General features: G+C 34.9%; 1 protein-coding gene across 1 annotated transcript in view; it reads left to right on the top strand.

The window, feature by feature from the left end:
* Positions 1–25,359, top strand: part of LOC135126157 (uncharacterized) — an 84,499-nt gene that overhangs the window by 42,969 nt on the left and 16,171 nt on the right. The window contains exons 2-6 of the mRNA XM_064051995.1: positions 6,585–7,245; positions 12,228–14,306; positions 19,109–19,223; positions 19,268–19,388; positions 19,445–19,593. Of these exons, the coding sequence (XP_063908065.1) occupies positions 6,598–7,245; positions 12,228–14,306; positions 19,109–19,223; positions 19,268–19,388; positions 19,445–19,593 (3,112 nt within the window). The 5' untranslated portion in view covers positions 6,585–6,597. The remainder of the gene's footprint in view (positions 1–6,584; positions 7,246–12,227; positions 14,307–19,108; positions 19,224–19,267; positions 19,389–19,444; positions 19,594–25,359) is intronic.

Consider the following 25,359-nt stretch of genomic DNA (forward strand, 5'->3'; position numbering starts at 1 on the left):
GCTGATTCGAAAAATATAGCTTGTTTGGGGGTAAAAATTAATTTGAGAAATATTCGGTTTGAAAACCAATTTTTTTTAAACAAAAAATTGCAATACATAATCCGGTAGGTGATTCTAGGAAAATGGTACAAGTTATCGACGAAATAAGGCCGAAACTACCTTCTATAGGTCGAATTCTATAAGAAAATGTCTTTCGTTAAGTTTCGAAAATGGACGGAAAATTGGCCAAAATTTTCGTGGAGTAGGGTTCAGAAAATTTTGCTTTTGAAAAAATTGCCAAAAAATTCCTCAAAAATTCAGGGGTATAGATTTCAACGTACTGATTCCAAAAATATAGCGTGTTTATCGTCCCAGAGCAAGATTTTATAAATATTCGATTTGAAAACCTTTTTTTTTTTTAGTCCAGAAAATCGCATATTCCAATGGACGATTCTGAAAGAGTAGTAGGAGTTATCCAAAAAAATTTGCTGAAACTAACTTTTATAAGTCGAAATCTATAACAAAATGTCTTTGGTTCAGTTCGAAAATTGGACGAAATTTTCCAAAAAATGTTGTTTTTTGCATTAATTTTGGATTAATGCAATTTTTTAAAAATGCAAAAAATTGCATTAATCCAATGGGTGATTTTGAAAAAATGGTACTTCTAGACGTCATCGACGTATTAAGGCCGAAATTAATTTCTGCAGGTCGTAATCTCTCCAGACTGATAGAAAAGGATATACCAGGATATAGACAGATGTAGAAGAATGTAATTGGATATAGAAGGATATAGACCAATTTAGAAGGATATATAGAAGGAAATAAAGGGATACACAAAAGATATAGAATGATAGAGAAGGGTACAGACAGATAGAGGCAGATATTGAAAAGTATAGACGGAATAGAAATACATAGAAGGATATAGATTAATATAGAAGAATGTTTTGGAATGAACGATTGTGGAAAAATTGTAGGAGTTATTGAAGAAATGAGATCGAAACTTACTTCCGTAGGTGGAAATCGATAAGAAAATGTCTTTTGTCACATTTTGAAAATGGTGGAAAATTGTCCGAAATCTTCATATTGAAAAATTTTTCTTTTGAAAAAGTTGTCAAAAAAATCCAAAATTCTAAAAATATACATGTTTACGGTGAAAAATTTCTGAAGTACGATTGGGTTTGACAATCAATTTTTTTAAAAATGCAAAAAATTGAAATTATCTAAGGGGTGATTTTGGAAAAATGGTGAAGTTATCGACGAAATAAGGCCGAAACTAACTTCTGCAGGTCGAAATCTATAAAAAAATGTCTTTCGTTATGTTTCGAAAATGGAGGGAAAATTTGCCACAGTTTCCATAGAGAAAAATTTTGATTTTGAAAAAATTGACAAAAAAATCCGCAAAAATTCAGGGATATAAATTTCAGCGTACTGATTGCAAAAATATACGGTGTTTATCGTCCCAGGGCAAGATTTTAGAAATATTCGTTTTGAACATCATTTTTTTTTAAATCCAAAACAACGCAATAGTCCAATGGGGGATTTTGGAAAAGTAGTAGGAGTTATCGAAAAAATTTTGTCGCAGCTAACTTGTATAAGTCGAAATCTATAACAAAATGTCTTTGGTTCAGTTTCGAAAATTGGCTGAAATTTTCTAAAAGGTTTTATTTTGAAAAAGTTGTCAAAAAAATACAAAAAAAAATCGGGGATGTAGATTTCGACGTGCTGATTCGAAAATATAGTGTGTATACGAGTAAAAATTTTACGGTTTGAAAACCATTTTTTTTAAATCCAAAAAATTGCAATAATCGAATGGGTGATTTTGGAAAAATTCTGGAAGGCCAAAACTAACTTCTAGAACTTGGAAACTTTAATAACATGTCTGTAGCAAAGTTTCGAAAACGGTCGAAAATTTTCATAGAGCGATTTTGGAAAAATTTTGCTTTTGATAAAACTGATTAAAAAAAATCCCAAAAAATTCATGCATATAGATTTCGACTTGTTCATTCCAAAAATTTAGTGTGTTTATGGTCCGGGGGCAACATTTTCGAAATATTCGGTTTGAAAATGGATTTTTTTAAAAATCCAAAAAATTGTAATCTACTGGGCAATTCTGGAAAAACGGTAGGAGTTATCGAAGAAAAGAGGGCGAAATTAACTTCTATAGGTAGAAATCTAAAAGAAAATGTCTTTGGTTGGAAACTGTAACAAAATGCCAAGTTTCGAAAATGCTCGAAAATTTGTCGAAATTTTCATATTTAAAAATTTTTCTTTTGAAAAAGTTGTCAAAAAAAATCCGAAAAAAATCAGGGATAGAGATTTGACGTGCTGATTCCAAAAATATAGCTTGTGTGGGGGTAAAAATTAATTTGAGAAGTATTCGGTTTGAAAACCAATTAAGTTGACAAAAAATTCGTCAAAAATTCAGGGGTATAGATTTCAACGTCCCAGGGCAAGATTTTAGAAATATTCCATTTGAAAATCTTTTTTTTTTTAAATTCAGACAATCCCAATATTCCAATAGACGATTCTGAAAGAGTAGTAGGAGTTATCAAAAAAAAATTGTAACTTCTATAAGTCGAAATCTATAACAAAATGTCTTTGCTTCAGTTCGAAAATTGGACGAAATTTTCCAAAAAATGTTGCTTTTTGGTACTCCTAGAAGTCATCGACGAATTAATGCCGAAATTAATTTCTGCAGGTCGAAATCTCTCCAGACTGATAGAAAAGGATATACCAGGATATAGACAGATATAGAAGAATGTAATGGGATATAGAAGGATATATACCAATTTAGAAGGATATATAGAAGGAAATAAAGGAATACAGAAAAGATTTAGAATGATAAAGAAGGGTACAGACAGATATTAGAAATACATAGAAGGATATAGATTAATATAGAAAACTATTTTGGAATGAACGATTCTGGAAAAATTGTAGGAGTTATCGAAGAAATGAGATCGAAAGTTACTTCCGTAGGTGGAAATCGATAAGAAAATGTCTTTTGTCACATTTGGAAAATGGTGGAAAATTGTCCGAAATTTTCATATTGAAAAGTTTTTCTTTTGAAAAAGTTGTCAAAAGAGATCTAAAAATTCTAAAAATATACATGTTTATGGTGAAAAATTTCTGAAGTAGGATTGGGTTTAACAATCAATTTTTTTTTAAATGAAAAAAATTGCAATAGTCCAATGGGTGATTTTGGAGAAAATGTCTGTCGTTATGTTTCGAAAATGGACGGAAAATTTGCTACAGTTTCCATTGAGAAAAATTTTGATTTTGAAAAAATTGACAAAAAATTCCTCAAAAATTCAGGGATATAAATTTCAGCATACTGATTGCAAAAATATACCGTGTTTATTGTCCCAGGGCAAGATTTTAGAAATATGCGTTTTGAAAATCAATTTGTTTTTAAATCCAAAAAAACGCAATAGTCCAATGGCGGATTTTGGAAAAATAGTAGGAGTTATCGAAAAAATTTTGTCGCATCTAACTTGTTTAAGTCGTAATCTATAGCCAAATGTCTTTGGTTCAGTTTCGAAAATCGGCTGAAATGTTCCCCAAAATTTTGAATTTGAAAAAATTGTCAGAAAAATACCAAAAAAATCAGGGATAGAGATTTCGACGTGCTGATTCCAAAAATATGTGTACATGTTTACGGTGAAAAATTTTAGAGGAATTTGGTTTGAAAATAATTTTTTTTAATGCAAAAAATTGAAATTATCCAAGGGGTGATTTTGGAAAAATGGTGAAGTTATCGACGAAATAAGGCCGAAACTAACTTCTGCATATCGAAATCTGTAAGAAAATGTCTTTCGTTAAGTTTCGAAAATGGACGGAAATTGGCCAAAGTTTTCATGAAGTAGGGTTCAGAAAAATTTTGATTTTGAAAAAGTTGACAAAAAAATCCTCAAAAATTCCGCGGTATAGATTTCAACGTACTGTGTCCAATAATATAGCGTGTTTATCGCCCTAGGGCAAGATTTTAGAAATATTCGTTTTGAAAATATTTTTTTTTTAAATCCAGAAAATCGCAATATTCCAGTGGGCGATTCTGGAAAAGTGGTAGAAAGTATTTCGGTTGAAACTAACTTCTGTGGGTTCAAATCTATAACATGTCTTTGGTTTAGTTTCGAAAATTGGTTGAAATTTTCTAAATTTTTTATTTAAACTTGTCAAAAAAATACAAAAAAAATCGGGTATGTAGATTTCGACGTGCTGATTCGAAAATATAGTGTGTATACGAGTAAAAATTTTAGAAGCATTCGGTTTGAAAACCAATTTTTTTTAAATCCAAAAAATTGCAATAATCCAATGGGTGAAAATTCTGAAAAATGGTAGAAGTTATCCACGAAATAAGGCTGAAACTAACTTCAACAGGTCGAAATTTATAAAGAAAGAAATCTTTCGTTAAGTTTCGAAAATGGACGGAAAATTCGCCAAAGTTTTCGTAGAGTTCAGAAAAATTTTGATTTTGAAAAAGTTGACAAAAAATTCCTCAAAAATTGAAGGGTGTAGAAAAAATTTTAGAACTATTCGATTTGAAAATCAATTTTTTTTAAATCCAGAAAATCGCAATATTCCAATGGGCGATTCTGGAAAACTGGTCGGAGTTATGGAAGAAATTTGGTTGAAAATAACTTCCATAAGTTGAAATCCATAAGAAAATGTTTTCGGTTCAGTTTCGAAAATTGGCCGAAATTCCCCAAACATTTTTTTTTTTTGAAAAAGCTGTCAAAAAAAAACAAAAAATCTGTGATAGACATTTCGACGTGCTGCTTCCAAAAATATACTATTTTACGGCGAAAAATTTCAGAAATATTCGGTTGGAAAAGCAATTTTTTAAAAAATGAAAAAAATGTATTAATCCCAATGTTTGATTTTGGAAAAATGGTAGAAGTTATCGACGAAATAAGGCTGAAACTAACTTCTGCAGGTCGAAATCCATAAGAAAATGTCTTTCGTTAAGTTTTGAAAATAGATTGAAAATTGGCCGAAATTTTCATGGAGTACTTAGGGTCCAGAAAAATTTTGATTTTGAAAAAGTTGACAAAAAATTCCTAAAAAATTCAAGTGTATAGACTTCAACGTACTGAGTCCAGAAATATAGCGTGTTTATGGTCCCAGAGCAAGGTTTTTAGAAATACTTGATTTGAAAAGCAACATTTTTTTTTTAATCCAGAAAAACGCATTATTCCAATGGGCGATTCTGGAAAAGTGGTCGGAGTTATCGAAGAAGTTTGGTTGAAAATAACTTCTATAGGTCGAAATCTATAAGAAAATGTCTTTGGTTCAGTTTCGAAAATTGGCCGAAATTTTCCAAAAAATGTACCTTTTGAAAAAGTTACCAAAAAAAAATCCCCAAAAAATTAGGAATAGATTTCGACGTGCTGATTTCAAAAATACACATGTTTACTATGAAAAATTTCAGAAGTATTCGGTTTGAAAACCAATGTTTTTTTAAATGCAAAAAATAATCCAATGTTCGATTTTGGAAAAAAGGACCAAAGTTTTCATGGAGTAGGGTTCAGAAAAATTTTGATTTTGAAAAAGTTGACAAAAAGGTTTTTAGAAATATTCAATTTGAAAAAATATATTTTTTCATCGAGAAAATTGCAATGTTCCAATGAGAGATTTTGGAAAAGACGTTATTAGAGGTTGAGATTTGCTGAATTTTTCCGGAAAATGTTGGTTCTGAAAAAGTTGTCAAAAATTCAGGATATAGATTTGGACGTGCTCAGTTGAAGATATTAGCGGAATAAAGATTATTATTAGAGTAAAAATATTGTGGGAAGAACGTGTTGGATCCTCACAGTATATATTCCGTAGGTTTTGGTCAATTTACAAACGAAACATCATTGGCTTAAACCACCAAGGAATCACAAAACAGATGAACGATGGCGGCGGTATGACCAATACAGTTCCAGTTTTATTGATGTGTTCTTCCCCAAGTATTTCCACTCTACTTGCGTTTCATTAATATATTTCGAAATTTTTTTTTATTATTATTTTTATTCCATATAATTTCACTGAGTGGCTCAAAAACGGGTCATCCAATTCCCCGAAATTATAGAAGTATATTTTTTAATGAGATAATCCTATAATTTCAGTAGTCTTTGTTTAATTAATACTTCCCGAGCGCCAGATAAGCCAATACCAAAACGTCGGTCCCCGTTTCCGTCTGTCTGTCAGCAATTTTTTTAGACATGATTGCACACTTCTTACAAAAAATATTTATTTCAGGAACGCGGTCATGTTATTATTAGTGTCACATTGTATATATGTCGATCAAACTATCGATTGGTTGTAAAAATTGCGTTAAGCCGGCTTTGTTAAATCAACTCCGGAATCGCTCGAATGCAACGTAAGTGGGCTTACCGTATCGTATCAGCGTTTCCCGAGCTCGTTATGCGCACCGCGAAACCGCAATCCGATAAATCTCCTACGCAGAAGGCGGGCAAGGCCGAATTTAAGCCGTTATCACTCTCTCATAAAGGCAACTTTAATAATAATTCCCGATTTATTCTCCGTATCTCTTATCAGTCGTTATCTGTAGCATTATGAGTCAGAGTGTCGTTCTCCTCACTCACCTCCCTCTCTTTTTCCAGTTAACACTCAGCGATGGAAACCAGCATCGACAGTTATCTGCACAAAAAGTTCAAGAAGCAACTCAGCGTCGAGCCCCGAGCCCACCTCCAGGTCCAGCATGAGAGCCCGAGCGGAGTCGTGGAGCCGCGTGAAGAAAAAAGGCCGCCGGAGAGGCAAGCGCAAAAGGACAATAACGAAAGTGTGCCAAACCAGAGTACAAATCAAAACAGTTCTCTCTCATCAACGCGAAACGTTTCCAAGTCTTCCATATCAGTAGAGGAGTGTAGAGCGAATTTACAATCTTCGAACCCGTGCATATCAGTAGAGAAAAGCTGGAGCGACCAGCGGCCCCCAGAGGCCGGCCAGGAACCAGTCACGTCTTCCATTTTAGATTATAGGCAGTACGTAAAAGAGGACGTAGCCTCGAATATCGCCAAGGACCAGGAGGAGGAGCGCGGCGAGCCGCAGCCGCCGCCGGACAAGGGCCCCGCCGGCAAGTACGTCTGCCCCTACTGCAGCCTGGTGTGCTCGAAGCCGAGCGTGCTCCAGAAGCACATCAGGGCGCACACGAACGAGCGACCCTACCCCTGCAACAGCTGCGGCTTCTCCTTCAAGACGAGGTCCAACTTGTACAAGCACTGCAGGTCCAGGACGCACGCGAACAGGGTGATGGGGAACAAGGTGAACGCAATGAGCGCTTGCTATGCGTTGGCGGGTCGAGACGACCTGGTGCGGGCGCGTGGGAGCACGAGTGCGGAAGTGATTGTGCTGTTCCGAGGGAAACGGTGGTACCGACACGACCAAACATACGAAATCAGAGTTGGCTACGATGATATTCACAAGTCTTCGGTGTAGTTTTCTAAATTCTGTGAGCCAGAACCCCCACTACGTAACGTCAGTTCTGATTGATTTATCATATAAATAAATTTTTGTTTTTTAACCCTCATTTTTGATTTCTAGTGGGCTGTATCTAACGAACCGCTTTGAAAATGACATTTAGTCAACTTCAGATACATTTTGAAATGATGCAGCAATGGTACCAACTGTCACAGCTCACAATCCACTGTAAATTAAAAAGTAAATTTCTGAAAAGTTTCATTTGTCACTCATGTGCTTTCATGTTCGTGCGAATTAAGTCGAATTTCAGTGGTTTAACTATCCAACTATCTGATGCCAAATATAGCACTAAACGTAGCCAACTCTGAATCAAAATGTTTCGAGTCGACGGTACTCCACATCGTGTCCACGAAACTTAGGATAATTTAATAAAAAATCAGGAATGCATGGGACAGAAACAGGTCAGTTTATTTTTCAAACAAATTCGAACATTTTTAGTTGAAGTTAAAAATTTGAACACGGGTGAATAATTATAGCTAAAAAATCGCAAAAATTTAAGCTTCTTATAGTTTTGTCACACTGTCTGACGTCACAAGTGTTGACTTGAGTCTGTTGGCAATTCTGGATTTTTAGTTGAAATTGGCATCGTTTTCTGAAATTTCCGGTTGCCAACTGTCAAGATTGACACGTTGTTGACATTCTTAAATTTGCAAAGTGTGTCCAAAACATAACCTAAATTTATCGCATGTCACGATTGACATATCTGTCACAGAATTGCTTTCGTTATACCAACATAAACACAAGAGAAGTTTACATTCTCGTTTAAAAAGTACTGCCAACAAACTCGGTCATTTTTAATCACGCGGTTTATACAGGATGGGTCACTAAGCGCGCAGTCCTCGACATCTCTTAATTATAAAAAAAAAATTATAAACACTATATGAAAATTTTAGCCCATTTATACCAAGCCACGTATTTTTCTTTATCTTTCAACAAAATGTTACAGATTTTAAAAATAACCACGAAGCCCCGCCCACCCACCCTCTCTTTTCTTAGAGAGTATGCCATATACCAAAATTAGTTTTATCTTAACAGGTGCTAACCCCGCCCACCCACCCTCTCTTTTCTTGGAAGGTATATCATTTGCCAAAATCCGTCTTATCTTAGCAGCCACTAGCCCCGCCCACCCACCCTCTCTTTTCTTAGAAGGTACGTGATCTGCCAAAACCAGTTTTACCTTAGCAGATATTAGCCCCGCTCACCCACCCTCGCTTTTCTAAAAGGTTATCTCATTTGCTAAAATCCGTCTTATCGTAAAAAAAAGGTATCTGATTTTGGCAAATGAGATACCTTCTAAGAGAAGAGAGGGTGGGTGGGTGGGGCTAGTATCTGCTAAGATAAAACTGGTTTTGGCAAATCACATACCTTCTAAGAAAGGAGAGGGTGGGTGGGCGGGGCTAGTATCTGCTAAAATAAAACTTGTTTTGGCAAATCACATACCTTCTAAAGAAAGAGAGGGTGGGTGGGCGGGGCTAGTATCAGCTAAGATAAAACTGGTTTTGGCAAATCACATATCCACTAAGAAAAGAGAGGGTGGGTGGGCGGGGCTAGTATCTGCTAAGATAAAACTGGTTTTGGCAAATCACATACCCTCTAAGAAAAGGAGGGTGGGTGGTTGGAGCTAGTAGCTTCTCTTAGAGGGTGTCTCATTTGCCAAAACCAGTCTTATCTTAACAGCTACTAGCCCCGCCCACCCACCCTCTCTTTTCTTAGAGAGTATGCCATTTACCAAAATTAGTTTTATCTTAACAGGTACTAGCCCCGCCCACCCACCCTCTCTTTTCTTGGAAGGTATATCATTTGCCAAAATCCGTCTTATCTTAGCAGCCACTAGCCCCGCCCACCCACCCTCTCTTTTCTTAGAGGGTATGTGATCTGCCAAAACCAGTTTTATCTTAGCAGATACTAGCCCCGCCCACCCACCCTCCCTTTTCTTAAAGGTTATCTCATTTGCTAAAATCCGTCTTATCGTAAAAAAAAGGTATCTGATTTTGGCAAATGAGATACCTTCGAAGAGAAGAGAGGGTGGGTGGGTGGGGCTAGTATCTGCTAAGATAAAACTGGTTTTGGCAAATCACATACCTTCTAAGAAAGGAGAGGGTGGGTGGGCGGGGCTAGTATCTGCTAAAATAAAACTTGTTTTGGCAAATCACATACCTTCTAAAAAAAGAGAGGGTGAGTGGGCGGGGCTAGTATCTGCTAAGATAAAACTGGTTTTGGCAAATCACATATCCACTAAGAAAAGAGAGGGTGGGTGGGCGGGGCTAGTATCTGCTAAGATAAAACTGGTTTTTGCAAATCACATACCCTCTAAAAAAAGACAGGGTGGGTGGGCGGGGCTAGTATCTGCTAAGATAAAACTGGTTTTGGCAAATCACATACCTTCTAAGAAAGGAGAAGGTGGGTGGGAGGGGCTACTATCTGCTAAAATAAAACTTGTTTTGGCAAATCACATACCTTCTAAAAAAAGAGAGCGTGGGTGGGCGGGGCTAGTATCTGCTAAGATAAAACTTGTTTTGGCAAATAACATACCCTCTAAAAAAAGACAGGGTGGGTGGGCGGGGCTAGTATCTGCTAAGGTAAAACTGGTTTTGGCAAATCATATACCTTCTAAGAAAAGAGAGGGTGGGTGGGCGGGGCTAGTAGCTTCTCTTTGAGGGTGGGTGTGTCATTTGCCAAAAACAGTCTTATCTTAACAGTTACTAGCCCCACCCACCCACCCTCTCTTTTCTTAGAGGGTATGTCATTTGCCAAAATCCGTCTTAACAGATACTAGCCCCGCCCACCCCCTCTTTTCAAATTTTGACAAATGAGTAATCCTCTAAGAGAAGAGAGGGTGGGTGGGTGGGGCTAGTATCTGCTAAGATAAAACTGATTTTGGCAAATCACATACCCTCTAAGAAAAGAGCGGGTGGGTGGGCGGGGCTAGTAGCTTCTCTTAGAGGGTATCTCATTGGCTCAAAAACAGTCGTAAGATATCTTCACGCATTAGGTGTGTGGAGTGTTGCCAATTTTACTTGTATAAAATTACGTCTTTTTCGTAATCTACTTCATACCGGAGTGTTAATCCCCCAATTTCCAGACACCCGGTACAGGGCGTTTTATTAAAAAACCAATTTGATTAAAAAGTGGAACACTGTGTATAGTTAAAAATAATTTTAGGGTGTAGTCCTTAAAAAAATGTGCAACTTTGTCGCCGATTTTTTTTTTTATTTTTTTTTTCTATTAATAATAATGATATGGAGGAGCGCTCGCTTAGTGACTCACCCTGTATATATCGGGTGAGTTTTTAAATTTTTGCTCTAGTCACCTACGCAATTGCTGACGTAGTGGGCAGCGAAAAATAAATCAAAAATAAAAAAAAAACAGTATTTTGATTTGATCATTTATTTAACTTAATATACAGGGTGATGAAAAAATTACCTATTTGCACGATGGTAGTTATAAGAACTCGAAAAAAATGGCTAAAAAAACACTTAAACCCATTTTTGAAAATATTAAGTTTCAAAATTGGAGAATTAACTTCGTAATTTTCGTATGTTTTAATGTGAGTTTAATTGAAAGTTTAAAATTCCGATAAAAATTGTCAAAAGTGGCTTATAGCTAATTATTATTAAATTATTAATAACTAATTGTTTAACTGCCTATTAGACAATGTAGTTCATAAGACAAATCAGAATTACCAAGTTAATTCTTCAAATTTGACGTTCAATATTTAAAAAAATTTAGAGCGGACATATTTTTAACCGTTTTTCGAGTTCTTCAAAACCTTCTTAACAACACACCATCGAGCACATACATTTTTTTTCATCACCCTGTATAAGATAAATACTTAAATTTGAACATTAAACTACCATATTTTGGTAGAATAGAAATATTATGAGAATATTAAGCTTTGCACACTTATTTAAACCAAAAATGACAAAATAGAATGACGATTTACTGGTGTGTTCTTCTGATAGTATTTCCACTCTAAACACAAATCCATTCAAAAAATGAACTTACAGCTGCTTTTGTCGAATTGTTTTCCTGATTTTTTTGCAATTTATTCAATGGTTTATGTACACTACATGAAATTTAACGACTGACACTTATTTTTCTTTTCTTTTTTTAATTATTATTTACAATAATGTGAACTCTAAATTTTTAGCCCATTTAACGAAATTTAATTGGTGAAGGTTCCCCGAAAATAGCTGACTGTGGTAATTTGGTTGCTAGGTAAATAAAAAAATTCCAGCGAATCTTTGAAACGTACTTTTTTTGTAAATTAAATTCACAAAATGTTTACAAGAATAGTTTTCGTTTGGACATGTATCGAACTGAGAAATGTGTGTTCGTGGAACCACAACACTTCGACTGTACTTGAATCGCCAATGCTGTTCTTAAAATTTATTTTGTTTGTCACCGCTTTTTAGTTTTTAGTTTTTTTGGCATGGTTGTGACACCTCCACTTTCCACGACTCCAGTCTTTATATACCTACATTTTTTATTTTCTTCTTCCTTCATAGAACCCATAATTTCCAAGTTTATTTTTCTTTCCACGGAGTGATTTTCAAACCTTCAAGTTGGTTTTGGAAAATCTGTCATTAGTGCTATTTTGCTGAAGAAAGTTAGGTTATGTTGACTTTAGTGACGGGTTAGATGATCACAACGAGGCGGCAAAATGGTCAAAATTTCAAAGCCAACTTGCTTGTTCAATCCACCACCGCATTGTCTTTTCCTTCACCCTCTTTCGACTCCCCCGACTAACTCCGTCGCTTCCCCAGGTCCAAGAGATCAACAACGAAATCCCGGACATGTCGGAGGCTCGCAGCCCTCCTCACAACGACCCCGCCGCCCTCGAGGAGCGCGACCGCTCCCTCGACCTAAAAACCAAGCCGTACAAGCCCCGCTTCCACACCAAGCAGTACAAGGAGAACGAAGAGAACAAAGACGAATCCAACAGCAAGCACTCCAACCTCCTCTCCGACCACATCAACGAGATCATCAGCAAGAACAACTCCATCGTGAACTCCGGCGACTACCTCCTCAAGAAGCGCGCCGAGGTCTTCTCCGACAACGAGCAGCAGCGCAACATCACCGACCTGCTCTGCCTCAACGTGGACGAGCCGCTCAACCTCACCAAGAACCGCAAACGCTGCATGAGCGAGGTGGTGGAGCCCGTGGCGCAGAAGAGCCTCATCAAGGAGCTCCTCCTCAAGAACCTCAACTCGGACATGCAGTGTCCGCACTGCAAGATGATCTTCCAGACGGTGACGGAGCTCGAGCTGCACAAACTGCGCAGCTGCAAGGGCTTCGTCAAGCCGGGGGCCAAGTACACGAGGAGCAGCTCGGTCAACGTGGCGTCGATCCTCACGCAGAACAAGAACGCCTTCGACGGGATCCCGCACCTGCAGAACACGGTGTTCCCGCTGAAGTCGCCGGGACCGTTCCTGGGGAAGACGCGTCTGGTGGAGAGCGATAAAGGGAAGTCGTTTTCGTTCGATGATGGCTTGCCGACGGCGTTCCCGTCGGTGACGCCGAACGAGAGGTTCTTGTTGTCGCCGCTGACGCTCCCGAACGACAAGGAGAAGAAGGTGCCGGTGCGCATGTTCGGGGGGGAGGTGAAGATCACGCACACCAGTGGGGAGACGAAGAGCTTCAAGATCGACAACAAGGAGGATAAGTATGAGGGGATGGTGGAGTATAGTGGGAAAGTGAGCGAGAATAGGGTGGTGAAGTCGGGGTTGCAATCAGGTGGTACCATGTTAACGAACAAAGCTAATTATCCTAAGGAGGATATGAGGGGGGGACAGGACGTCATTCGGGTGTACGACAACACCCCCGTTTCACCTAGTATAGACATCGCGAACTTGCCTAAGCCCCAGATCACCCTCGGTCGTACCGACCTCTACCGGAACGACCTGGTGGTACGAACCCAAGTGGAGCAATCAGTCACTTCCAGCTACAAATACACTAACATTATGGACTTCAGCCAGAAGGCGGTGAAACTCCTCACTCCTAATCTAAAACAACCAAACCTCGCAGTACCCGGAGTACCCGCCCCCACGAAGTTCGCCTTCCCTCCTTTCGACGACAAAGTCATCGACTTGGAGAAACCCAAAGACCCGGAACCGCAGAACCTGAAGGTCTTCCAGAAAGTACTAACCTCCCCTTCCAACCTCTGCAACCCCATGAAACTCCTAGTCAACGGAAAAGTGGTACGCTACGTACCCGGCATCCCGGGCCCCGTAGCCGCCGAAGAACCCCTCGACATGGCTTACACCCCCGCCATCGTCGCCACGCGCCAAGTTCCTCGCCCCATCCCCAAACCCGAACCCAAGGCACCGCCCCCCAAAATGGAAACCCTCGAGATCAAGACCGACTTCTCCTTCAAGCCGGCCGAACTCAAGTCGCCCGAGAAGTCGCCCGTCAAGGTCTCGGACAAGCCCTCCAGCTTCAACGAGCCCAAGAAGTTCGCCAGACCCAACAGTCTGGCGCTCAAACCCACCACGGCGTCGTTGAAGCAGCACCACGGGCTGACCCCCACGATGTTCAACCAGATCTTGATCAGCCCGGACACCCCGCGCGTCGCCAAGAAGTACGTCCAGCAGTTCCTCCACGGGAACTACTTCAGCTACCTGGGGTTGAAGAGCTCGACGAAGCCGGTGTACTGCACCTTGAATAAAACGCAGCCGTTCTACGTGCCGCACTTCAAGAAATTGAGCATGTACTCGGAGTGGCGGCAGCAGGACACCAAGACGGAGAAGATCTTCGTGAGCGGGTACGACTCGAGGCAGAGGCACGGCAGGTACACGACGGCGGGGAAGGCGACGGCGGATCTGGTGGTGCACTCGAGCTACAAGGTAAGGGGGGCGAATACGGAACAATCACATTCATTCGAATATTGTTGGTAGGTTATGTCATTCCAAAAGTGGGGTTAGGAATCATCCAACATTTTACATAAAACTTTGACAACTATTTGACTTTTTAGGCCCAAAATTTGTGTTTTAGGAAACTTTTGAAATTACGAACTATGTTACTTACCCGTTATTTGATTAATAAAGTCGAAAAGTGGTAAATTAGCTTGAAATAAATCTCAGGATAGACCAACTCAGTTTGTCCAACATGAAGAAAAAATATCAATGCCCACTTTACTCTAAAGAGCACTGAATAGTTTAGGGATATTTTCTATTACGGCTAGAAAAAAATTTTAAGTGACAGTTTGTGAGCTTTGAAAAATATCTGGCGCTGCAATTATAATCCATATAACACTAAAAACGTGGAAAACCCTTGGAGGGTCTCCATTATATCTTTCTTGCATTGGTAAGAGTGACGATGTTCAGACAAATTTTGGTTAGTGTTTTACCAGAGAACATAGAGAAGCGTCATTGTTTAAATTAAAAGACGGTTGAGGACCCTCGACTTACGTTGGCAACAGTGTTTGTTTCTAACTAGTTTTTCTCTTCAATTTTACGATTTTGAAATATTTCGATTTTTCAGTTGACTTTTATAAACTCTTTATTTGTTGATTTTTCAGGTTTTTTGGTTTTTCAATTTTTCAATTTTTTCAGGTTTCGATTTTTCAACTTCACTTTTTTGATTTTTCGATTTCTCAATTTTTCAATTTTTTAATTTCTCAGTTTTTGGACATTCCAATTTTGGGATTTTTCAGTTTACTTATTATTCAATTTTTCGATCTTACGATTTTGCAGGTTTTTGATTTTTCAATTTTTCGATTTTTTTAAGGTTTCGATATTTCGTCTTCACTTTTTTTTCGATTTCTCGATTTTTCATTTCAGCTCTTCCATATTTCAATTTTTCAAAAATTTCGATTTCTTAATTTTTTTATTTTTCGACTTCCCGGTTTTAGATTTTCTGTTTTTCAGTTGCCGTTTTTTCAATTTTTCGATTTTAAAATTTTAAATTTTTCAGTTTTTTGATATTTTAATTTTTTTAATGTTTAAAATTTTAGATTTTTCGATTTCTCGATTTTTTATTTCAGTTCTTCGATATTTCCGTTTTTCATCTTTTCGAATTTTTCAAATGTTTTGATTTCTTAATCTATCGAGTTTTCGACTTCCCGGTTTTAGATTTTTTGTTTTTCAATTGCCGTTTTTTCAAATTTTCGATTTTTCAATTTTTCAAATTTGACTTTCATAAACTTTCAATTTTTCGATTTTACAATTAATCGATGTTTTGATTTTCCCATTTCTTGACTTTCGAGGGTTTTGATATTCCTGTTCTTCAGTTCTTTAATTTTTCGATTTTTCATTTTTTAGTTTTTTTAAGGGTTCGATTTTTCGACTTCACTTTTTGGATTTTTCGATTGCTCAATTTTTCGACTTTTTAGGTTCTCAGTTTTCGGCTTTTCAGGTTTTCCATTTTTCAGTTTTTCTTTCATTTTTCAGTTTTTCGATATCTCAGTTTTGGGATTTTACAATATTTCGATTTTTCGATTTTTGACTCCTGGATTTTCCGATGTGTTGATTATTTTACTTTTTCGATTTTTCAATCTTTCGATTTTTAAATTTTATATTTTTTAATTTTAAAATTTTAGATTTTTCGATTTCTCGATTTTTCAGTTCAGTTCTTCGATGTTTGAATTTTTCAAGTTTTCGAATTTTTCAAATGTTTCGATTTCTTAATCTTTTGATTTTTCGACTTCCCGGTTTTAGATTTTCTGTTTTTCAATTGTCATTTTGTTAAATTTTCGATATTTTAATTTTTCAAATTTGACTTTCATAAACTCTCAATTTTTCGATTTTTCTATAAATCGATGTTTTGATTTTTCCATTTCTTGACCTTCGAGTGTTTCAATTTTCCTGTTCTTCAGTTCTTTAATTTTTTGATTTTTCAATTTTTCGATTCTTTAGGTTCTCAGTTTTTGGATATTTCAGTTTTGAGATTTTTCAGTTTTGGGATTTTTCAATATTTCTGTTCTTCACTTTTTCATTTTTTGACTTCTGGATGTTTCGATGTGTCGACTTTTTACTTTTTCGATTTTTAAATTTTAGATTTCTCAATTTTTTGGTATTTTAATTTTTCAATATTTAAAATTTTAGGTTTTTCGATTTCGCGATTTTTCATTTCGGCTCTTCCATATTTCAATTTTTCAAAAATTTCGATTTCTTAATTTTTCGATTTCTCGACTTGCCTGTTTTAGATTTTCTGTTTTTTAGTTGCCGTTTTTTCAATTTTTCCATTTTTAAATTTTAAATTTTAGATTTTTCGATATCTCGATTTTTCATTTCAGTTCTTCGATATTTGAGTTTTTCAAGTTTTCGAATTTTTCAAATGTTTTGATTTCTTAAACTATCGATTTTTCGACTTCCCGGTTTTAGATTTTCTGTTTTTCAGTTGTCGTTTTTTCAATATTTCGACTTTTCGATTTTTGACCCCTGGATTTTTCGATGTGTTGATTATTTTACTTTTTCGATTTTTCAATCTTTCGATTTTTAAATTTTATATTTTTTAATTTTAAAATTTTAGATTTTTCGATTTCTCGATTTTTCAGTTCAGTTCTTCGATGTTTGAATTTTTCAAGTTTTCGAATTTTTCAAATGTTTCGATTTCTTAATCTTGATTTTTCGACTTCCCGGTTTTAGATTTTCTGTTTTTCAATTGCCATTTTGTTAAATGTTCGATATTTTAATTTTTCAAATTTGACTTTCATAAACTCTCAATTTTTCGATTTTTCTATAAATCAATGTTTTGATTTTTCCATTTCTTGACCTTCGAGTGTTTCGATTTTCCTGTTCTGCAATTCTTTAATTTTTGATTTTTCAATTTTTCGATTTTTTAAGATTTCGATTTTTCGACTTCACTTTTTGGATTTTTCGATTGCTGAATTTTTCGACTTTGTAGGTTCTCAGTTTTTGGATATTTCAGTTTTCGGATTTTTCAGGTTTTCCATTTTTCAGTTTTTCTTTCATTTTTCAGTTGTTCGATATCTCAGTTTTGCGACTTTTCAATATTTCGATTTTTGACTCCTGGATTTTTCGATGTGTCGATTATTTTACTTTTTCGATTTTAAAATTTTATATTTCTTAATTTTAAAATTTCAGATTTTTCGATTTCTCGATTTTTCAGTTCAGTTCTTCGATGTTTGAATTTTTCAAGTTTTCGAATTTTTCAAATGTTTCCATTTCTTAATCTTTTGATTTTTCGACTTCCCGGTTTTAGATTTTCTGTTTTTCAATTGTCATTTTGTCAAAATTTCAATTTTTAAATTTTCAAATTTGACTTTCATAAACTCAATTTTTCGATTTTTCAATTAATTTTTCAGGTTTTTGATTTTTCAATTTTTCGATTTTCTAAGGTTTCTATTTTTCGACTTCACTTTTTTGATTTTTCGATTTTTCAGTTTTTAGATATTTCAGTTTTAGGATTTTTCAATATTACAATTCTTCGGCTTTTCTATTTTTGACTTCTGGATTTTTCGATTACCTTTTTATTTTTTCGATTTTTCAATTTTTGATTGTTAAATTTGTAATTTTTCGATCTTTTGATATTTTAATTTTTCAATATTTCTTAATCTTTCGATTTTTGGACTTCCTGTTTTTCAATTTTTCGAATTGTTAATTTTTCATTCCCGATTTATCGAGATTTGATTGTTCAGGTTTTCGATCTATCAGTTTTTCAATTTTTATTTTGGCATATTTCGGTATCTCAGTTTTTCCAGTTTTCCATTTTTTCGTTTTTTGATTTTTCCGCTTTTCCAATTTTTCAACTTTTAACTTTTTGTTGTCGATTTCTCTATTTTTCGATTTTTCGACTTGATCACTTTTCGATTTCTCGTTCTTTTGATCTTTCAATCTCTCAATTTTTCAAGTTTTCGAATTTTTAAGTTTTTTGATTTATCGATTTATCGAGATTTGGATTTTTCAATATTTTGATTGTCAATTGCTCAATTTATAAATTGTTGAATTTTTAACTTTTCGATTTTTCGTTATTATCCATTGGGTTATTACGATTTCAACAATATTCGTAGTTTAAGACGTTTTGCAAGTATAAAACATAAATAAAGAATTAATTCTTGGTTAAACAAAATATGTAAAACCATCTAAATATGTACCAAAAATATTCACTTAGTCGTTATAAAAAGACGAGTTGTAGTGAAACAAGTTTTTTATTCCAAATTTTGAGTTTTTTTAAATCTGGGGAATTTTGCCAAACAAATCTCGTCAACTTTATTTTGGCGTTTATTTACTTTATTTAATTTGACATTTGCCATTGACGTTTCTCGTCATGGCTACCAACCGTACCGATCTAAATTACACCAGACCTATTTCAGAACCCCTTTCCGCTATTAACGAACCGCTTTGACGTCATTTGGGTGCTTTAATAGCCTATTACAAAATCAAGGTAGAAAAAACATTTAAAATTTCACACCAATCAGCTCACTAGTCGTAAACGGGACCTACTTTTTCGTGCTTTAGCGTTACGAAACGTCGAGAAAACCTTGTCATATATATCGCGTTTCCTCCGTTCAACAGGTGGTGCTTCCCATCTCCCGACTCTCCTATTCAAACCGCGCATTTAAAATATCCCGTTTTATTGGTTCCAAGTCCAACGTTACGCGTTTCCGGTTGTTATTTGTGTACTTGTTATTCGCAGCCATTGACGTAACAATAATTTGCGAATTAATGAGGCCGCGCTTTTTCAGTTTGTGGTTTCGGAATCGTCGATCAACGGGGAAAAAAACGACGACCAGCAAAAACCCAGCACCATCTTGGGCGGCTACGAGTGCAACGACGACTACACCTACGTCAGAGGAAGAGGTGGGTGGAGGCGCTTAGAGGGTTTTCATGACACGCTTTTTCAGGGAGAGGGCGCTACGTGTGCGACCAGTGCGGGATCAGGTGCAAGAAGCCCTCGATGCTGAAGAAACATATCAGGACCCATAGCAACGACAGGCCCTACACCTGCAACCATTGTAACTTTAGGTGGGTGCGCGTCCCAGATTTTACCGATTTTAATGTTCTGTTTGTGGGGGGTTTAGTTTCAAGACGAAGGGCAACCTGACGAAGCACATGAAGAGCAAAGCCCACACGAAGAACTACGCCGCCAGCGGCTCTGGGTCGTCCACCCAGCAGAGCGGCACGCAGAGTTCTGAGTCAGATACCGAGGATAGCGGAATGGACAGTAGTGGTGAGTTGATGTTGGGTATTTTTAGTTTTTACATTCAAGCATTGTTTGTTGTGTGTTTAAAAGTGTAATAATGTGGAAATGAGCCAACTTCTGACGACTTTGGAAATTACGTCGTGGGCTTTATTGCCCGGCTATCTATCATTTCAGTTTTTGTTGGCGTTAAGTCCGGGGAGTTTTATTGACGAGAGAAAGATGCTGGGATTGACGAGGAGATAAAAGCGGAATGGAGACGTTAACGCCGGGGTTTAATTAGTTTAGTTGTGTAATGGCGTATTTATTGTTGTAATGACAGCGAAATAAAACAAAGTGGCAGATTTGGCGATAGATGGAGGTGGCGTAAAATGATGCAAAGTCCGACGAAAGAGGAAACATACGAAATATGCTTGCTTATGTTTCTTATTTTTACTCCCATAGAGATAACAAAACAACAAAGGTGTAAAGATTTTCGTTTATTTCGCCAAGGAAATAACGCACGTAAATGTAAATATTTTCATGTTTTTCAAAGGAAGCAGTTAAAATTTTGTTGTTCATTTAAGTATTTAGCTTTGTCAACAGTAACGTTTTTTGTGCGAATCGTCCGTCGAATGAAGAAGTACAAAAATTTAATTTAATAATAATTTTGGTAGAGTTTTCACAGTCTTTTTTGTAATATTTATAAGTAACGATAGGAAAATCTATACATGTTTAAATCATATTTTTGCGGCAGAATATTTTGGTTAAAAAAAATCTTTAACAGGTCGATTATTTGAAAAGTTTGAAAGAATCTCAAGGATCGGTTTGCTTTATCTTTAAAAATAAATGAATACAGGTCGGCTCGCTTGTTGAAATAATCTTGGCAACCCCCGGTGGTTTATTTTAAGATAATTTGAAAAAATCTTCGGGATCCCCGGTGTTTTGTTTTGAAAGAATTTTAAAGATCTTGGGAGAGTGAGGGGCTTCGTGTTCTATTTTTTGAGGAATGTCCTAGAGTCTTCGGGGTTTCTGCTGTTTGGTTTTTGAAAGAATTTGAAAGAATCTCAGGACCTCGGCTGAAAGGAATTCCAGGTCTTTTATTATCAAAAGAATTTTAAAATTTTGAAGAATCTCGGGGGTCTCTTGGACGAATTTGTAAGAAATTCAGGCATCCCGGGTGTTTGATTTTTGGAAATTTTTAAAGGAATTTCAGGAGTCTTCGATGTTTTAATTATTACAACAATTTTGGAACTTGGGGGTTGCTGGTGTTTCGTTTTTGAAAAGATCTTTGGAAGCGGTTTTTTAGAATGAAGGATTCCCCTAGTGACCCTTTTAAACGGATAAGAAAGAATCTCAGGAGCTTGTAGTGTTTTATTTTTTGAAGAATTTGAAGGAATTTTAGGGTCTACTGAGGTTTGATCTTTGAAGAAAAAAAAATGAAGACTCAGATCTCCAATGTTTTGCTTTTGAAAGAATCTCAAGACCTGCTGGTTTATCTTTTTTGAGAAAAAATTTAAGCAATTTCGGGGGTCGGTTGGCAGAATTTGTAAGGATCTCAGGCTCCCTGGTGTTTGGTTTTTGATTTTTTTTTTAAGAAATTTTAGGGGTTCCAAGTGGTTTGTTATTAAAAGAATTTTAAAGGATCTTGGAAGCCGTTGGAGTTTTGTTTTAGAAAAAAGTTTGAAACGACTTTTTAACGGCATTTGTTTTTTTTGTAAGAATTTGTAAGAATCTCAGGGTTCCCTGGTGTTTGATTTTTGAAAATTGTTGAAGAAATTTGTGGGCCAAGCATTTTATTATTAAAAGAATTTTAAAGAATCTTGAGAGTCGTTGGAGTTTTGTTTTAGAAAAAAGTTTGAAACAATCTTTGGACGGCTTTTTTTTTTAATCGTAGAATTTGAAAAATCACGGAGCCGCCTGATGTTTGATTTTTGAAAAAAATTTTGAAGACTGGGTTCTCGAGTGTGTTGTTTTTGAAGAGTCGCTGGTTTATATTTTTTGAAAAAGACTCCGGGGTTTTTCGGAAGAATTTGTAAGAATCTCAGGGATCCCAGATGTTTGATTTTTGAAAATTGTTTAAGAAATCTCAAGCTTTTTATTATTATAAGAATTTTAAAGAATCTTGGGAGCCGTTAGTTTTGTTTTAGAAAAAAGTTTGAAACAATCTTTAGAGGCGTTTGTTTTCTTGTTTAATGGTAGAATTTGAAAAAATCTCGTAGCCGCCTGATGTTTGATTTTTGAGAAAAATTTTGAAAACTGGGTTCTCCAGTGTGTTGTTTTTGAAAGATTCTCAACAACCGCTGGTCTATATTTTTTGAAAAAAATTTGAAGAATCCGGGGTTTTTTGGAAAAATTTGTAACAACCTCAGAGATCCCCAGGTGTTTGATTTTTGAAAATTTAAAAACTTACATAAAAATTGAAAAATCCCACTCGAATAGTTGAAGAACGAAAAATTGAAAAATTGAGAAACTAAAGAAATTGAAATTCAAAAAGAAATTCAAAAGTTGAAAAAAGGGAAAATAGTAAAATCGAGAATTTGAATAATCGGAACATTTTAAAAATTGAAAAATTCGAAGATCAAAACATTGAATAATTGAGAAATTGAAAAAAATGCGCAAATCGAAGAGTTGAAGAAACGGTATATTGAAAAAAAAAACGAAAGGTGAAAAAACGAAAAATAGTAAAATGGAAAATTCAAAAAACAAAAATTCTAAAATTGAGAAATTGAAAAAGCAAAAAATTGAAAAATTGAACAGTTGAAAATTAGAAAATTTAAAAACGAAAAATTGAAATCGATCAACGAAAAAATTTTAAATTGAAATGAATGATTAGTATTTCTAAAAATTGAAAAATCGAAAAAATACCAATCGAACAGTTGAAAAGCGAAAATTTGAAAAATCGAGAAACTGAAGAAATTCAAAAGTTGAAAAAGTGAGAGAAACAAAAAATAATAAAATCAAAAATTGAAGAAAGGAAAAATTTTAAAATAGAAAAATCGAAAAATTGAAATATCAAAGCATTGAAAAATTGAAAAAATGCAAATCGAATGGTTGAAGAAACGAAAACATTGAAAAAAATATCAAAAAGTGAAAAAACCAAAATTTGTAAAATCAAAAATTCAAAAAAAGAAAAATTGTAAAAGCAAAAAATTGGAAAATCGAAAAATTGAAACATTTCAAAGTTGAAATCGATCAACGAAAAAAAGTTTAAATCAAAACCTCGAGATTTTAAAATTTTGAAAAATTGAAAAATCGAGGAATTGAAAAATCAAAAAATTTTAATATTCAAAAGTTGCAAAAGTGAAAAGAATGACATTGTAAAATCGAAAAATTGAAAAGTCGCAACTTTGAGAAAACAAAAAATTAATTGAAAAGTTGAAAAATCGAGAAATTAAAGAAACGAAAAATTTTAAAATTGGGGAACTGATTGAGAAAACAAAAATTGAATAATTGAAAAATTCAAAAGTTGAAAATATAAAGATTCCAAGGTAGGAAATTCAGAAATTGAATAAACGAAAAAATAAAAAATTGAATAATTAAAAATCGAGAATCACAACAACTGAAAGAACGAAAACTTAAAATATCCAAAAAAAATAGCAAATCGAAAAGTTGAGGAAACGAAACATTAGAGAATCGAAACATTTAAAATCGAATTTCGAAAAATTCATTTATTGAAAAATTAAATGTTGAATCAATCAACGAAAAAATTTAAAATTGAAATGAAAACTCGAAAAATTAAAGTACCTAGAAATAGTAAAATCGAAAAATTGAAGAAATGAAAATTTTAACAACCGGCAAATCAAAACTCGCAAAGCAGAAATTAAAATGACAATAAAAAAAAATTAAAATATCTAAAAATTGAAAAATTCAAACACTAAAAATTTTAAATTGAAAACTCGAACATTGAAGAAACGAAAAATTTTTTTTTAAGAAATCTCAAGCTTTTTATTATTATGAGAATTTTAAAGGATCTTGGAAGCCGTTGAAGTTTTGTTTTAGGAAAAAGTTTGAAACGACCTTTGAACGGCATTTAGTTCTTTTTTAGTGGCAAAATTTGAAAGAATCTCGGGGCCTCCTGATGTTTGATTTTTGAGAAAAATTTTGAGGATTCTGGGGTCTCCAGTGTGTTGTTTTTGAAAGATTCTCAAGAGCCGCTGGTCTATATTTGTTGAGAAAAATTTGAAGACTCCGGGGTTTTTTGGAAAAATTTGTAAGAATCTCAGAGATCCCCAGGTGTTTGATTTTTGAAAATTGTATAAGAAATCTCAAGCATTTTATTATTAAAAGAATTTTGAAGGATGTGGAGAGCCGTTGGAGTTTTGTTTTAGAAAAAAGTTTGAAACAATTTTTGGACGGCGTTTGTTTTTTTTTTAATGTTAGAATTTGGAAAAATCTCAGGGCCTCCTGATGTTTGATTTTTGAGAAAAATTTTGAAGATTCTGGTGTCTCCAGTGTGATGTTTTTAAAAGATTCTCAAGAGCCGCTGGTCTGTATTTTTTGAGAAAAATTTGAACACTCCGGGGTTTTTTGGAAAAATTTGTAAGAATCTCAGAGATCCCCAGGTGTTTGATTTTTGAAAATTGTATAAGAAATCTCAAGCATTTTATTATTAAAAGAATTTTAAAGGATGTTGAGAGCCGTTGGAGTTTTGTTTTAGAAAAAAGTTTGAAACAATCTTTGGACGGCGTTTGTTTTTTTTTTTTTAATGGTAGAATTTGGAAAAATCTCGGGGCCTCCTGATGTTTGATTTTTGAGAAAAATTTTGAAGATTCTGGTGTCTCCAGTGTGTTGCTTTTAAAAGATTCTCAAAAGCCGCTGGTGTATATTTTTTGAGAAAAATTTGAAGACTCCGGGATTTTTTGGAAAAATTTGTAAGAATCTCAGAGATCCCCAGGTGTTTGATTTTTGAAAATTGTATAAGAAATCTCACGCATTTTATTATTAAAAGAATTTTAAAGGATATTGAGACCGTTGGAGTTTTGTTTTAAAAAAAAGTTTGAAACAATCTTTGGACGGCGTTTGTTTTTTTTTAATGGTAGAATTTGAAAAATCTCGGAGCCGCCTGATGTTTGATTTTTGAGAAAAATTTTGAAGATTCTGGTGTCTCCAGTGTGTTGTTTTTAAAAGATTCTCAAGAGCCGCTGGTCTATATTTTTTGAGAAAAATTTGAAGATTCCGGGGTTTTTTGGAAAAATTTGTAAGAATCTCAGAGATCCCCAGGTGTTTGATTTTTGAAAATTGTATAAGAAATCTCAAGCATTTTATTATTAAAAGAATTTTAAAGGATGTTGAGAGCCGTTGGAGTTTTGTTTAAGAAAAAAGTTTGAAACAATCTTTGGACGGCGTTTGTTTTTTTTTTTTTTAATGGTAGAATTTGGAAAAATCTCGGGGCCGCTTGATGTTTGATTTTTGAGAAAAATTTAGAAGATTCTGGTGTCTCCAGTGTGTTGTTTTTAAAAGATTCTCAAGAGCCGCTGGTCTGTATTTTTTGAGAAAAATTTGAAGGCTCCGGGGTTTTTTTTTTGATTTTTGAAAATTTAAAAACTTACATAAAAATTGAAAAATCCCACTCGAATAGTTGAAGAACGAAAAATTGAAAAATTGAGAAACTAAAGAAATTGAAATTCAAAAGTTGAAAAAAGGAAAAATAGTAAAATCGAGAATTTGAATAATCGGAACATTTTAAAAATTGAAAAATTCGAAGATCAAAACATTGAATAATTGAGAAATTGAAAAAATGCGCAAATCGAAGAGTTGAAGAAACGGTATATTGAAAAAAAAAACGAAAGGTGAAAAAACGAAAAATAGTAAAGT

This window comes from Zophobas morio, unplaced genomic scaffold (assembly GCF_036711695.1).
Source record: "Zophobas morio isolate AGI-343-1 ecotype UQ-CSIRO unplaced genomic scaffold, CSIRO_AGI_Zmor_V1 ptg000010l, whole genome shotgun sequence".
Lineage (NCBI taxonomy): Eukaryota > Metazoa > Arthropoda > Insecta > Coleoptera > Tenebrionidae > Zophobas > Zophobas morio.